At 42.9% G+C, this 16768-nt stretch overlaps 1 protein-coding gene across 1 annotated transcript in view; it reads left to right on the top strand.

Moving 5' to 3' along the window:
- The window catches only part of LOC311110868 (anthrax toxin receptor 1-like), a 57206-nt gene extending 42378 nt beyond the window's left edge, over positions 1–14828 (top strand). The window contains exons 17-18 of the mRNA XM_084153468.1: positions 2335–2415; positions 13838–14828. Of these exons, the coding sequence (XP_084009594.1) occupies positions 2335–2415; positions 13838–14098 (342 nt within the window). The 3' untranslated portion in view covers positions 14099–14828. The remainder of the gene's footprint in view (positions 1–2334; positions 2416–13837) is intronic.
- Positions 14829–16768: the final 1940 nt, after the last annotated feature.

The following is a 16768-nucleotide window of genomic DNA, read 5'->3' as shown; positions in this document are numbered from 1 at the left end:
TCTCAATACTTTCCGAATGCATTGTATATCTTTTGATTTGTTTGACTCAGTCGTGCAATTTGGCACTCATGCTTAGGGATTAGGGAGTCTACAGTGCCTTGCAAAAGTATTCATCCCCCTTGGCGTTTTTCCTATTTGTTGCATTACAACCTGTAATGTAAATTGATTTTTATTTTGATTCCATGTAAAGTGAAATGAAAAAAATAACTTTGTCAAAAAATTATACAAAATAAATAACAGAAAAGTGGTGCGTGCATATGTATTCACTCCCTTTGCTATGAAGCCCCTAAATAAGATCTGGTGCAACCAATTACCTTCAGAAGTCATATAATTAGTTAAATAAAGTCCACCTGTGTACAGTCTAAGTGTCACATGATCTGTCACAGGATCTCACTATATATACACCTGTTCTGAAAGGCCCCAGAGTCTGCAACACCACTAAGCAAGGGGCACCACCAAGCAAGCGGCATGAAGACCAAGGAGCTCTCCAAACAGTCAGGGACAAAGTTGTGGAGAAGTACAGATCAGGGTTGGTTTATTTAAAAAAATCTGAAACTTTGAACATCCCACGGAGCACCATTAAATCCATTATAAAAAAATGGAAAGAATATAGCACCACAACAAACCTGCCAGAGAGGCCCGCCCACCAAAACTCACGGACCAGGCAAGGAGGGCATTAATCAGAGAGGCAACAAATAGACCAAAGATAACCCTGAATGAGCTGCAAAGCTCCACAGCGGAGATTGGCGGAGATGACCCATCAACTTCAATGAACGATGGCGATTAATTGGGTTTTCTGACCATAATATCATTTAAGGTGCTCAAGTCTTTTTCCATTGTTTTTTATGTCATTTATCTTGTTTTGGGAATATAATTTCTTAAGTTACCACATTTCTAAATATACAGTATGTCACCCATCAGCTGAGCAGCCTGACTTGTTTGCCACCTTTTTTGCATCATTTCTTTGAACCATATAATTTTTCAATTCATCATCAATCCAGGGGGCTCCAGCAGTTCTCACAGTTAGTTTCTTAACAAGTGCATCAATCAATCAAATGTATTTATAAAGCCCTTTTTACATCAGCAGATGTCACAAAGTGCTGAATGCTTGTCAACAATTTACAAGAATAATTGTACAAATTCTCCTCCTTATACACATCAGACCAACATACATGTTTTACATCTTCAACAAAAGAGACCTGAGAAAACATTTTGTATGATCTCTTATAAATAACTTTAGGCCCTGCCTTTGGTACTTTGGCGTTCCTTGTTATTGCCACAATGTTATGGTCACTACAGCCAATGGGAACTGATATTGCTTTGTAGCAAAGTTCTGCAGCATTAGTGAAGGTATGATCAATACAAGTGGATGTCACAGATTCAACACTATTGGTATACACTCTAGTTCAGGGCTAGGCAACCCTGGTCCTGGAGTGCCGCAGCCATTTTATGTTTTTGATTGAACTGACCTGGAAGACCAGGTGTGTTGAATTTAGGCAATCACTGATCAATTAGCTCAATTGGTCAGGTGTGGTATCAAGTGTGAACAAAATTTTCCAGGAACAGGGTTGCCTACCCCTGCTCTAATTGGTTGAGTGATAAACTGGGTCATATTACATCATTAGTCACAGTAAGAAGCGTCCTCTTGAGAGGACAACTAGATGATAATCAGCCAATGTTCAGGTCACCAAGAAAATACATTTCTCTGTTAGCATCAGAGACCTTATCTAACATTACACACATTCTCCAGATATAGACAATTTGCACTTGGTGGCCCATAGCAGCACCCTAAAAGGCTTTAGATGAGGCAGGTGAAGCTGCAACCACAGCACTTCTACTTCATTTGTCATGAGATCCTCTTTGAGCTTTACAGGAATATAATCCACAGACTCTGTGCCACAAAATGAGTGACAAAATGGTACAAAACCTGGCCAGATCATTTCAAGTCATCAATCTCAAGTCAAAGTCGAGTCCTGAGTTGAGGCTCCAAGTCCAAGTCAAGTCTCAAGTTATTTTATTTTCTATCAATTTGTGACTCGAAACCAAGTCATGTGACTCGAGTCCATAACTCTGGCTTGAACCCCCGGCATGGCTGCTTGCAGCTATATTTGTCATTATCATCAGTCCTGACGCTAAAAAACAACAGCTTATTAGCTCGATGCAATAGCAGTCTATGGTAGAATGTTCAGCTGTGAATAAGGTCTATGGTACTCACCTGGATAAATAAAGGATTCATAAATAGAGCACCATAGAAAAGCTATTTATTTACCCCCAGCTTTTAGTATGATCCCCTGATGGAACAGTTTTATTCCCCTCCCTTTTCTCTATCCGCAGGGGAAGTTGGATGCTCTGCGGGCTCTGTGTCGTCGAGGATATGATCAGGTGTCCCTGATGAGACCTCAGCCTGGAGACAAGGTGAGACTGTTACTTTTCACATGCAGGCACACGCACACAGACACACAGACACAGGACTCCCCTATAGAGTCTGGTTCCTCTAAAGGTCTCTTCTGGGGTGTGTGTGTGCATTGCAGTGATCCTTTTCAATGAAGCATCTGCACTCTCTGTACCATAGAAATGGCAGGTGCTAGTGAAACAATCACAGGACTATACTATTAGTCACTGGTAGCTCCCATAGTACAGCAATCGGCCTCTCACACACACACACACACAGATGGATGTTTCTATGTAAACTCTGTGAATAACCCGCTGAAAACTGGCTCTCTTTCTGCCACACGCATGCACACACACATACTTCCTGAATTAACCGCTAATAACACTCTCTCTGTCCTACACACACAAAGCTACTATTGTTCAAACACAGGGAGAGTTGTGTACTGATACGGACTGTGAGTTGATTGAGTTTCCAGCTTCGTGTAGGAGTCCTCTGCTACTCTCCTGAGAGGAACTGCTAGCTCAGATACAGTAGTCTGCCTAAAAAGAAGAAGGATCAGGCAGAGATAATGTCATTTAACACAACAGTACGTACAGATGGGAGCCACCTTTCTAGTTGTCTCTGTTTCATTCACTGGGAAGAAAATATGTTTTGGGATACGACAGAGGCAGGTTTACTTTATGACTGCTATTGTTTGTGTTATGTTAGTGTTATTGTTGTGCAAAGAAGGGGAGGGGTAGACAAAGACAGAGAGAGACCCCCCCGCCCTCTCTCGCTCTCCCTCTTTCTCTTCTCACCATCTCTCCCTCTCAAGGAGAATCTTCTTCACATTCCCTCTTTCACTCCTTCTCTCTTTCATCCTCTTTCACTCCTTCTCTCTTTCATCCTCTTTCCCTTCTTCTCCCTCTCTTTGTCTGTCTGTCCTTTCTGTCCTTCTCGCTCTCTCGATTTCCATCTTTCTCTCATTCTCCCTCTCAATGCTCTTTCTTTTTTATCTCTGTCTTTCGTTCCTTCGTGACTGGGTTAGAGTTGGGGTTAGAGGGGATAGAGGTTAGAGGGGCCTTTAACAGACCCTTGGTGGTCTTATTTAACACCTTATTAAACAGTGAGGCCCTAAATTCGCACACTCACACACGCATGCATGTACACGTACACACACACACACACACACACACACACACACACACACACACACGCACACACACAAACACACATCGATAGGTCCTAAAGTCACAGAGGGGACATTACAGAGCCCATTGAGAAGGAGTGGCATTGTTTAGTTGAGAGGGGGGAAAGGGGGTGTAGCGTCAGTAGAGGGATTGATGTGGGAAGCCTGGTTGGTTCTGACTGCGGTGGTCTGGTCGGTGAAAAGGGAAGCAGCAGAGCAGCAGACCTACACCAGAGACAGCATATGGACACAATGAGAACACAAGCTCATGAATATCAGAGAGAGAGAGGGAGGAGGGAATCCCTTCCATATGCTGCTGTAAACCAGCGTGGCGAGCCAGGGGTATTGTAACCAATGGGGAGAGTTGTGTCTCAGGTGCTTATTGCCATCAAGCTCTCGCAGTCTCACTGCAGAAATATACGTTTTGGTACTTTTCTCCAAACATCACATTTCAGAAGGTTTTTGACACCCTGGGTTGACTCCTGCTCAGCATCATTCAGTTTCTCCAAACGTCAAATTTCGAAGTTAAAGGGGAAGTTCACCCAAAAACACTTCTGGGCACTTTATAACACTTGCCTGGCAGTACCCCAGACATTAAAAATGCTGAATTTCCTAAATTACTTAAAATGCATTCAAAACTATGTGTATTTATTGTTACATAAACAGCGATTGATGTCTCTGCATCAAATTGCCAAATAGATGTTGTGGTTTTATGTAAAAAGTATAAAAAACAAAGTCCTACTTCATGCTAGCGCAAAGGCCTTCCGTTGCGAATATTATACTCCACTTTGTGTTCTTGGAGTTACGGTCTAGTGTAAATATGGCGGAAGTGGATGCTGAGTTCGAATTAAGCAGCATGTCCAGTAAATTTGGTGAAGACCAATGTTCTGAATGGACAACAGTAGTATTGAAAACTGGAACAAAAAGGAAATTTCTAAAATTGGAGTGGAGGATAGGTGTGTAAATGATAATGAATCGCGTCTTGTTGGGATGCGTTTGTTGAGTAAGGATGCATATGTGGGAAACCCGTTTGAGTTGTCGAAAATGGTGAAGTATGCGCTTGGAAAAGTGGAGTCTGTCAGAGTGACCAGGAGTGGTCTAAATTTGATTAATTGTATTTCTGAAGAGCAGAGGAAGATTGCAGTGGGCGCGGCGTCTGACCCGCCGGGTGAATGGAGAAAAAGAAGAAAGTCTGTCAGTCCTGTGGTTTTTTGATAAAGAGCAAATACCTACGCATGTGAAGCTTGGTTATGTAAGAATTACTATTATACAATATTTGTATTGAAGATTGTTTATTTTATTCTATACATTGAGCTTGTGTATGAATGTGATTGTGTGAGTCTGTGAAAACACAGAGAGAAAGAACAACTTGTCAGATGGTGCATTGAAGACTGATGTATTCCTGTCCTGACTTTTCATAATACCATTGCAGATCTACACTACAGTTCAAAAGTTTGGGGTTACTTAGAAATGTCCTTGTTTTCCATGAAAACATACATGAAATTAGTTTGAATAGGAAATATAGCAAAATGAATAGGAAATGTAGTCACTGACAAGGTTAGAAATAATGATTTTTAATTGAAATCATAATTGTGTCCTTCAAACTTTGCTTTTGTCAAATAATCCTCCATTTGCAGCAATTACAGCCTTGCAGACTTGGCATTCTAGTTGTCAATTTGTTGAGGTAATCTGAAGAGATTTCACCCCATGCTTCCTGAAGCACCTCCCACAAGTTGGATTGGCTTGATAGGCACTTCTTACGTACCATACGGTCAAGCTGCTCCCACAACAGCTCAATAGGGTTGAGATCCAGTGACTGTGCTGGCCACTCCATTATAGACAGAATACCATCTGACTGCTTCTTCCCTAAATAGTTATTGTATAGTTTGGAGCTGTGCTTTGGGTCATTGTCCTGTTGTAGGAGGAAATTGGTTCCAATCAAGCACCGTCCACAGAGTATGGCATGGCCTGGCAAAATGGAGTGATAGCCTTCCTTCTTCAAGATCCCTTTTACTCTGTACAAATCTCCCACTTTACCACCACCAAAGCACCCCCAGACCATCACATTGCCTCCACCATGCTTGACAGATGGCATCAAGCACTCCTCCAGCATCTTTTCATTTGGTCTGCGTCTCACAAATGTTCTTCTTTGTGATCCGAACACCTCAAACTTCGATTCGTCTGTCCATAACACTTTTTTCCAATCTTCCTCTTTCCAGTGTCTGTGTTCTTTTGCTCATCTTAATCTTTTATTTTTATTGGCCAGTCTGAGATATGGCTTTTTCTTTGCAACTCTGCCTAGAAGGTCAGCATCCCGGAGTTGCCTCTTCACTGTTGACGTTGAGACTGGTGTTTTGCGGGTGCTATTTAATGAAGCTGCCAGTTGATGACCTGTGAGGCGTCTGTTTCTCAAACTAGACACTAATGTATTTGTCCTCTTGCTCAGTTGTGCACCGAGGCCTCCCACTCCTCTTTCTATTCTGGTTAGAGACAGTTTGCGCTGTTCTGTGAAGGGAGCAGTACACAGTGTTGTACGAGATCTTCAGTTTCTTGGCAATTTCTCGCATGGAATAGCCTTCATTTCTCAGAACAAAAATAGACTGACGAGTTTCAGAAGAAAGTTATTTGTTTCTGGCCATTCTGAGCCTGTAATCGAACCCACAATTGCTAATGCTCCAGATACTCAACTAGTCTCAAGAAGGCCAATTTTATTGGTTCTTTAATCAGCACAACAGTTTTCAGCTGTGCTAACATAATTGCAAAAGGGTTTTCTAATGACCAATTAGCCTTTTAAAATGATAAACTTGGATTAGCAAATACAACGTGCCATTGGAACACAGGACTGATGGTTGCTGAAAATGGGCCTCTGTACGCCTATGTAGATATTCCATAAATAATTATCCGTTTCCAGCTACAATAGCCATTTACAACATTAACAAGGTCTACACTGTATTTCTAATCAATTTGATGTTATTTTAATGGACAATTTTTTTTATTTTCTTTCGAAAACAAGGACATTTCTAAGTGACCCCAAACTTTTGAACGGTAGTGTACATAAAAGCCCAAAAAGACAGCCGTGGTGTCGCTCTTCATTTCTTGGTTCATCTTTGGTACATATAAAGACTGCTTCAGATTGGTGGCGCGACCCGGATCAACAGATCAGCTGCAGCAGATCGCCGGGAAACCCCTACACAACTAGATTGACGTCACACGTTTAGAACATTTGTGGGCAAGGTTAACTTTGTACAATATGTTGCGTACACCTCAGTTGTATGACATTACAGAACAGGAGAGAGAAGACGTATCAGATGTTGGTGATAACAATGTACATGTTACTCCGGTTGGTGTTACTGTGAGGGGTGCACAAGGTATTACCACTGGGATGGGGCGGGGGGCTCAGTTGGCCAGTATGGTGGAACAAAGTGCTAGAGCCAGGCCTGTTTGATACCCAGCAGCCGATACTAGAGGGCCAAACGTTAGCAGTAGCCAACCAGAGCATGATAACAGAAGCCAACCAGGCAATGATAACAGTGAAGAGTCTCAGAAGCCCATAGGGGGTGAAAATGAAAACCAAACCCAGTTGCAAGTCCTAGCAGAGTTAGTCAAACAACTGGGCAGTCTAATAGGAAATCAAGTTGCCGCTAGTCTAGCAGGGGATGCTCCAAGCACTCCCCAGCCCATAGCACTAATACCTGATTGGTCAAAGGTCAACCTAATTCTGAAGTCAGAAGTCAGAGAACCACCCCACTTCAGGGGTGATAGCACATACCGGTGCACAGTCACTGAATGGCAAGAAATGATGCAAGCTTACTTGAAAAAGAAGGGATGCAGTATATCAGAAAGAGATACAGGACTGACAAATGGGGCGGGCTAAAGACATAGTAAGAATTGGGCTCCGTGGAAACCCCCTCGTTAACATAAGCAGAGACCCTGAAGCCATATACAATATCCTGAGGCAGCACTTTGGAGAGGCAATCTAATCCTCAATTCCATTAGGATACTTCTATGAAACATGCAAGCCTATTGAAAATTGGACAGTTGGAGATTTACAGGCAATGATTGACAGCCATCACAGAGACAGTCAGCCAGACACAGGGCGCATAGTACTGCCAAGGTAGAAGACGCGATGACCCCCAACACTTGGTGTATGACTCAACAACAAGCTGTCGGTCATGACAATTCAGCCACACCCACTAACTAACAGTGATCAGGCTTCATTGAACAAAGTGATTTCTCTCCTGGAAAAGCATAAAAAGACCATTACATGGGCATAGGCAGACGTTGCAATTGGAGGATGCACTTTTATGCATATTCTATAATGAGATTCAATAGGCTACATCTGCTGGCCCAAAAACATTTTCATGTAGGCTACACTGTCCCGCAAAATCACCCTGTTGTCCTGCATTTGGGTATTTTAAGGTAGGCGTGTTTTGCACTGAGTGAAAGGTGATCTCATTCTTTTTGGAACCGGGATGCCTCCCGGCCATGAGCCAGGTGCACGTTCAAAGGACACGGCGAATTCAGCGCAATACAAAAGAGGCGTAATTAAGCACATGGAGTAATGAGTAGGATTCTGTGGGAAGAGCTCAATTGCATACTCCTCGCGTCCTCTCTCCTTGTCTCCTTCTCAAAACACATTGGATGAGAAAGCCAGAGGTACTCTGGCTTTCTCCTCCAATGTGTTTTGATGCGAGAGTACGCGAAGAGTATGCAGTTGGGATCTTCCCTGTGTTTCACATGCAAAAGTGATTGCCTTCCCAGTGAACATTTTATGGAAAATATGTATGTTTCTGGACGATGCACCATGCTGCCTTGTTGACAACATGACAGAGTGGCGCTGCCTTGTTGGCAACATGACCAGTTCTTCCTCTCCGCCATAGACCGGTGCCCCCAGCTCAGCATAATCGAATCGGCCCATTTATATTTCTATGACCCCACGGATCGCTCATTTCATGGCAAAGTTTGCAAATAACAAATAATAGATACAAATGATATACTTACTCATGATATACTTCTGCCAGGTAAGCCTACTGGCAGTTAACATTTCATTGAGAAGGTTTTGGGGAAAGTATTTCTGTCAACCCACAAGACTGATATCACATCAACTGGCTACACACGGAGTGATAGACAAACGCACGCACCACACAGACAGACGGGCAATATTGCTGGAAATTAATTTGCAGATATTGTGTTAGGTTTGGCTTTTTAAGCCGATAGTGGCTAACCAGGGGTGGGATAATATCAATGTTGCATTGATTAGATAGTAGCTATAAATATCCTGTGAGTAATATTACCCAAAACACTTACGCTTCAGAGAGCTTCCCATTTGGACTGTCAGGTGTGGCATGTCCTTTCCAGTTGATCCTGGGCATTCTGAAGAAAGTCTCCAACACACGAGGATTGATGAGAGACAAGAAATCGGAGTGTTTAGTTACACATGTGCCATCTTCTGCTTCATCGTCAGTCTGATGTTCTACCTCATCCATTATGGGAATGAGCTGGTCCCGTTCTCGACAGAGGACACATTTGCTGTCTGTTGGTAAATGTAGGCATCTCCTGCAACTGCACCACCAGTCACCGTCTGTTCTGGGAAGAGCCTGTGGTTCATCGATGTCTGCTTGCTCCTGTCTCTCTAGCTTTTCTCTCGGTCAATCTGCAAATGGACCAACTCAGCCTCAGTATACTCCGGCTCAAACCGATATGGCACAACAGTACCATTCTGAAAATAAGGCCGGTCTCCAATTTCCTCTTCGTTCACGTGATCTGATATTCTTTACTCTAATTAAATTTGACGAGGGCAGCAAATACTGTGAGGGCACTTTGGAAGTCCCAACTTAGGTCCCGACTTGCGGCACACATTCATTTACTTCCTGGATTTCAATGTGAAAATACGTTGTTAAAAATTATCGTACTGAAATAAGTTTGCTTACAAATTGTGCAGAGAAAGTCATTACAATGAATATTACGGTCATGGGAGGCCAAAGCGGTGTGTTTGAGAGATATTTATTATGGACTTTGATGTTGAATGGGGTTTCTATTGGGAAGGTGGGGTAGAATCATCTTATTATATACATCAAAATACTCAAACAATCAACCTAAAAACTGTCTGGGGTACTGACAAACGGCCAGGCAAGTGTTATAAAAGGCCAAGAAGTGTTTTTGGGTGAATTTCCCCTTAAAGGGTTAAGGTTTTGGATAGGGTTAAAACATTAAGTTTAGGCATTAATTCCGAATGGTTAAGGTAAGGGTCTACCACTGGAATTGAACATGCGATCTTCTAATACGGAGTCAATGCCCTAGCAAAACCCAAGCCTACTTGATGGTAATAGCGCTCACTGTTGCCCCTAGTGGCCGGTTTTGAAGGCATTTCCCGACACAGACGTCCAATTTCGAAGTCAATCTTGAGCTAGTCTGCAGAGATTTGGGAGTGTGTTAGAGGGGTCATAACCTAGCCTGGGTACCAGTCTCTAGCTAACATTCAACTCCTTGAGAGACTGGCCTTTCAGCAATCTTCAAATATAAACATTCTGTCATGAATGAGCTCGAGGAGATCAGAGGATAACCCTCACAGCTATCATCCAATCACAATGTTTATGCAAATTAGACTGAAAGGAAAACGTTCTAACTTAATTCATAAATTTGCTTGGACACATTCTAACATTGGGCATTCTGACATAATACATTTCATTGTACAACAGTGGAGGCTGCTAAGGGGAGAACGGCACATAATAATGGCCGGAACGGCGCAAATGGAATGGCATCAAACACCAGGAAACCATGTGTTTGATGTATTTGATACCATTCCACTGATTCCGCTCCAGTCATTACCACGAGCCCGTTCTCCCCAATTAAGGTGCCACCAACCTCCTGTGTCGTACACATAAACATTGGAGAACAGAGGATTCCTGTTTATTGCATTTTTCCCACCAGCCAATGTGATCACATCACACCAGAGAAGCTCTTGCCATACAAACTTCCCCGCCAGTTCATTGTTAACACTGTAGCCTATTTTATATCCAGCAAGCAAGAGCAAGGTGCTTCTTTCCTTGAAAAAAATAAATATATAATATATACATACACTACCGTTCAAAAGTTTGGGGTCACTTAGAAATGTCCTTGTTTTCGAAAGAAATGCAAATTTTTTGTCCATTAAAATAACATCAAATTGATCAGAAATACAGTGTAGATATTGTTAATGTTGTAAATGGCTATTGTAGCTGGAAACGTCTGATTTTTTTATGGAATATCTACATAGGCGTACAGAGGCCCATTATCAGCAACCATCAGTCCTGTGTTCCAATGGCACGTTGTGTTTGCTAATCCAAGTTTATCATTTTAAAAGACTAATTGATCATTAGAAAACCCTTTTGCAATTATGTTAGCACAGCTGAAAACTGTTGTGCTGATTTAAAGAAGCAATAAAACTGGCCTTCTTGAGACTAGTTAAGTATCTGGAGCATCAGCAATTGTGGGTTTGATTACAGGCTCAAAATGGCCAGAAACAAATAACTTTCTTCTGAAACTCGTCAGTCTATTTTTGTTCTGAGATGAAGGATATTCCATGCGAGAAATTGCCAAGAAACTGAAGATCTCGTACAACGCTGTGTACTACTCCCTTCACAGAACAGCGCAAACTGGCTCTAACCAGAATAGAAAGAGGAGTGGGAGGCCCCGGTGCACAACTGAGCAAGAGGACAAATACATTAGCGTGTCTAGTTTGAGAAACAGACGCCTCACAGGTCCTCAACTGGCAGCTTCATTAAATAGTACCCGCAAAACACCAGTCTCAACGTCAACAGTGAAGAGGCGACTCCGGGATGCTGACCTTCTAGGCAGAGTTGCAAAGAAAAAGCCATATCCCAATCTGGCCAATAAACAGAAAATATTAAGATGGGCAAAATAACACAGACACTGGACAGTGGAAGATTGGAAAAAAGTGTTCGGATCACAAAGAAGGACATTTGTGAGACGCAGACCAAATGAAAAGATGCTGGAGGAGTGCTTGATTCCATCTGTCAAGCATGGTGGAGGCAATGTGATGGTCTGGGGGTGCTTTGGTGGTGGTAAAGTGGGAGATTTGTAAAGGGTAAAAGGGATCTTGAAGAAGGAAGGCCCATGGGACCAGTCAAAAGTTTTAGAACACCTACTCATTCAAGGGTTTTTCTTTATTTGTACTATTTTCTACATTGTAGATTAATAGTGAAGAAATCAAAACTATGAAATAACACATATGGAATCATGTAATAACCAAACAAGTGTTAAACAAATCAAAATATATTTTATATTTGAGATTCTTCAAATAGCCACCCTTTGCCTTGATGCCAGCTTTGCACACTCTTGTTCCATAACGTCATGGAACAATTAATGTTGCTCCCAACTACCAATCAGCAACTCCAATCACCAACTGCATATTGAACGTTGAGATTGCCGAAAGGCCCATTCCTTTGCCAAGGAGTGGAATGTTAGCTAAAGACACTGGTATTCACTACTCAAGTCATAACCTGCCTCTGGTGAGAAACAAACACAGCTCCATATAACCCTCAGCATACCCAGCCTCTCAGGCCCTCTCTCACCCTTGTTTTTCTATCCTCGTGGGGACCTAAAATGTATTTCCATTCAAAATCCCTAATTGTAACCCTAAACCTAGCCCCTAACCTCAAAATAGCCTTTGTCCTCATGGGGACGTGGGAAATGTCCCCACATGGGAGAATTTTCCTTGTTTTACTATCCTTGTGGGGGCTTTTGGGGACAGAAGAACATGACCAGACAGACACATACCTACATCGCTGTGGTTTCTTGTGAGATAGCTACGTCTCAGCTAAGCAGAGAGAGAGAGAGAGGACAGAGAGAAATAGGGGGTAAGAAGAGAGCGAGAAACAGACACATCTGTACTGACAACTCTGCCTGTCGCCTCACATGACGTTAAAAGGATCCACTCACACACTTCACTCAGACACACACACACATTTCGCAGGCAACTGTATAAGATCCCTCCTTCGCACAACCAAGGATCCACTTACACACGCTATGCATATAGCAGAACAAGACCCCTATTCTGCAGATGTGATATCTCTATTTGGCCAAAGGTTCCTGTGAGTTTGGTGGAGAGGAGGAGGAAGAGGAGAGAGAAGTTGGGAGGTCCTGATTTGTGTTGACTATTTAATAAACAAGGCTCCTCCCTCTTTCCTCTCCTCTCCACTGTGTTACAGGGCCATCAGGTGACAATGAAAGGGAATCATTTCTGTCACAGTATGGCTTGTGGCCTTTCAACTTCCCATCTGGTTGGGTGAAGCGCTTTTATAGAAGATGACACACACACACACTGTGGCAGAAACTGGTAACCCGCTGACGGCCGTTCATGGGCCCATTGGAGTGAGAGTAATGTGGAGAGATGGGAGAGTGAGATGCATGTGTTTGTCAGAGATGGGAGATTTTCATAATTGATCTGGATGTCTTAGTGCTTTGTGTTTTATTGTTGTGCTGGTCGTTATCGCTGTGCCTTTTTTTGTTGTGCTTTTCGTCATCGTTGATGTGCTTTTTAACAGTGTGCTTTTGTCGTTTTTGGTTTGTCATTGTTAGGTCTGCATTGCTTGCTGTTTGGGGTTTTAGGCTGGGTTTCTGTATAGCACTTTGTGACATCTGCTGATGTAAAAATGGCTTTATAAATACATTTGATTGATTGATATGACAATTTTTTAAAGATATCCAAAACCTATGCATGAATAAAACCCTGGAGGATGACTCAGAGACGTACAGAGATGAGATAACGCTTTGTCTTTTCACAGAAATGTGTCTTTGCATCTGAAATTGGCTCCCTAATAACAATACAGAAATACAAAGGTTAGAGAAGTCATTGTCTTTTGATTTCTCCCCTCATTTCACCTCATGAGAGAGTTGGAGATGTATTCTGCCCAGTTAATGACGCGTGAAAGGACTTGTAAGGGGCTTTGTTGAGTGGGGCTCTGTGTGTGTGTCGTAGCTCAGAGACGATGTGTTACAGAATTCTCTCAGAACACTTAGAGGAGTGGATTCTTTAACACTTTTATTAGCACCCTAAAACCATTATTCTTAGTTTGCGTTGTTCCCCCCCCAATCTTCACCTACCTTGATGCAAAACAGGACATATTCCTGGGATGTGTGTGTGTGCGTGCTGGTTTACATTGTCACCTTTTAATCGGAGAGGACTCTGCAACCAAACAGTGATGTAACTAACTGTGGAAAAGGCGTCTGAGTTGTGCGCTCCTGGTCTAACTTGTTTCTGTCTGTCTGTGTTGCAGGGTCGTTGTATCAACTTCACACGCATAAAAAACAAGGAGTCCTTTCGAACCCCTTCTGCCCGTCGCTCTCAAACCCTTCCCCCTCCTCCCCCTCCAGACCAGAGGCCTCTAGTCCAACCGTCCTCTCCTCCCCCACACTCCACTCCTCCCATCTCCATCCCTCCCTCCCGTGCTCCCCCATCCAGCCGACTTCCCCCAGGCCCCCCTCCAGCCCGTGCACCCCCAGGCCCCCCTCCCTCTCGCCCCCCACCCAGGCCCTGAGGACAAGACGAACCCCTACTACGCCCTCACAGTAGTAACACCCCCCCAAAAACACTCTCCCCACACCACCAAGAGCAAATGTATGTATTTAATCCAGGGGTTCGGACTTTGATCTCAAAGGTTTGTTGCTGGAAAGCAAATATATTTTGGTGAATACCAAATCAACTACTGAGTTCACAGTAAATGTATCTGGTCTTTAGCAGGTGCAGACAAATTCTGTTTCCTCAAATTGTGTTGCCTTATGAACAGAAATCCAATTGTAATTGTATTAAAGCGTACAAATGGATTGAATCGTAAATAGGTCAACTCGGCCAGCAGAGGGATATTGTGAACCTTGACATTGGAGGTTTAAAATATCCCTCTGCTGGCCGAGTTGACATATTTAAAGAAATGTCATTGGTTTGTGGAGAAAAAGTTTAAGACCTTTGATAGGCTGATGAGGAATTTGTTACAGCAAATAATCACTGCCACCTGGTGAGGTTAGCATAGGGCTAACGTGTGCCAGGTTATTTGATGGGACCTGCTACAATGTAGCATTCTATCACGTGACACTACGTTGACGATTTTAATTGTCTGATGCTTAAACGTAACCTCGAACTTAAACTTTTTCTAATGTTCGTTTGGAGGCCAGGCTAAAGGTCCCTCACTTGAGACTAAAATTATAGTCTGCTTTGTGTTCATCTGTTAACAATGCAAAACATGTTGTCTAGCATTAAAGCATTTTCTTTCCAATATTTGCATCCAGCATTTTTATTCTGTGTACCAAGTTTAAATAAAAAATGTCCATCTTTGCCTTAAAAATGTTTAATATAGAGTTGGTCCCCCCTTTGCTGCTATAACAGCCTCCACTCTTCTGGGAAGGCTTTCCACTAGATGTTGGGACTTGCTTCCATTCAGCCACAAGAGCATTAGTGAGGTCGGGCACTGATGTTGTGCGATAAGGCTTGGCTCGCAGTCGGCGTTCCAATTCATCCCAAAGGTGTTCGATGGGGTTGAGGTCAAGGCTCTGTGCAGGCCAGTCAAGTTCTTCCACACTGATCTCGACAAACCATTTCTGTATGGACCTCGCTTTGTGCACGGGGGCATTGTCATGCTGAAACAGGAAAGGGCCTTCCCAAACTGTTGCCACAAAGTTGGAAGCACAGAATCGTCTAGAATGTCATTGCATGCTGGAGCGTTAAGATTTCCCTTCACTGGAACTAAACAGTCCCAGACCATTATTCCTCCTCCACCAAACTATGCATTGGGTCAGGTAGCGTTCTCCTGGCATCCGCCAAACCCAGATACATCCGTCGGACTGCCAGATGGTGAAGCGTGATTCATCACTCCAGAGAACGCGTTTCCACTGCTCCAGATTCCAATGGCGGTGAGCTTTATACCACTCCAGCCAACGCTTGGCATTGCGCATGGTGATCTTAGGCTTGTGTGAGGCTGCTCGGCCATGGAAACACATTTCATGAAGCTCCCGACTAACAGTTATTGTGCTGACACTGCTTCCAGAGGCAGTTTGGAATTCGGTAGTGAGTGTTGAACCGAGGACAGACAATTTTTACACGTTATGCGTTTCAGCAATCGGCGGTCCCATTCTGTGAGCTTGTGTGGCTTACCACTTTGCGGCTGAGCCGTTGTTGCTCCTAGACATTTCCACTTCACAATAACAGCACTTACAATTGACCAGGGCAGCTCTAGCAGGGCAGAAATTTGACGACTGACTTGTTGGAAAGGTGGCATCCTATGACGGTGACACGTTGAAAGTCACGTAGCTCTTCAGTAAGGCCATTCTACTGCCAATGTTTTATCTATGGAGATTGCATGGGTGTGCGCTAGATTTTATACACCTGTCAGCAACGGGTGTGGCTGAATAAACTAATTTGAAGGGGTGTCCACAGTTTTGTATATATAGTGTATCTTTATACATCAGCCCTATATGCGAGTGACTTTCCCAAAGTCATGTTAACCAGTTGAGCTGATATATGACAAGTATAATAAATAAGTTATGTAGTGCTGAAATCTAGACATATTTATTATTTTAGGTTAATCAAATGTTATGTCATGTTTTTATCTTCAGAAAATGTGCTTTAATTAAACAGATTACACTTTCGGTTCTGCTATGTAGTTAACGTATCGTACTGTGTAAGGAAACGCTTGATGGATTATCATATTGGGTTAGACTCTGTGCTCACAAATATATCAAAAAGGGAATAAATTGACATATGAAAAAATAAAACATCCTACAGTTTTGGTCTATTTTTCCCAGAATGGGCCAGAACATCTGCCTACCCCCTCAGAGAGAGGCCTGAGACAGTCTCCTCAGAGAACCTCTGTGGCTTAGAAATATAATTACTAAAATGGATATTCATATTCAAATGTAGTTCAACTTCTATGCTCTATGGACATTGGTTCTGTGTGCAGCCCTATGACTCATTATGTAACAAGCGGTAGCTTCACGTGACTCACGTCTGGTGACTCTTTCCTGGTCTGTACAAAACCCACTTCTTCCCCCCTAGACCCTACCCCTAATATATTTGAATTTACGTGAATCACTTGCTGACCACAAGCTCCAAGACAAGAATTCAGGCTTGGAGTGAAGATGACAGATCTCACACTCACTCATCAACCCTCGTGCACAATCTCATGGTCTTCATTATCTTGAAATCCACTCAGGTTACA

Source organism: Coregonus lavaretus (genome assembly GCF_964263955.1).
Source record: "Coregonus lavaretus genome assembly, chromosome: 36".
NCBI classification, from domain to species: Eukaryota; Metazoa; Chordata; class Actinopteri; order Salmoniformes; family Salmonidae; genus Coregonus; species Coregonus lavaretus.
Note: the sequence above shows the minus strand (reverse complement) of the source record. Positions and strands in the feature narration are given on the sequence as shown.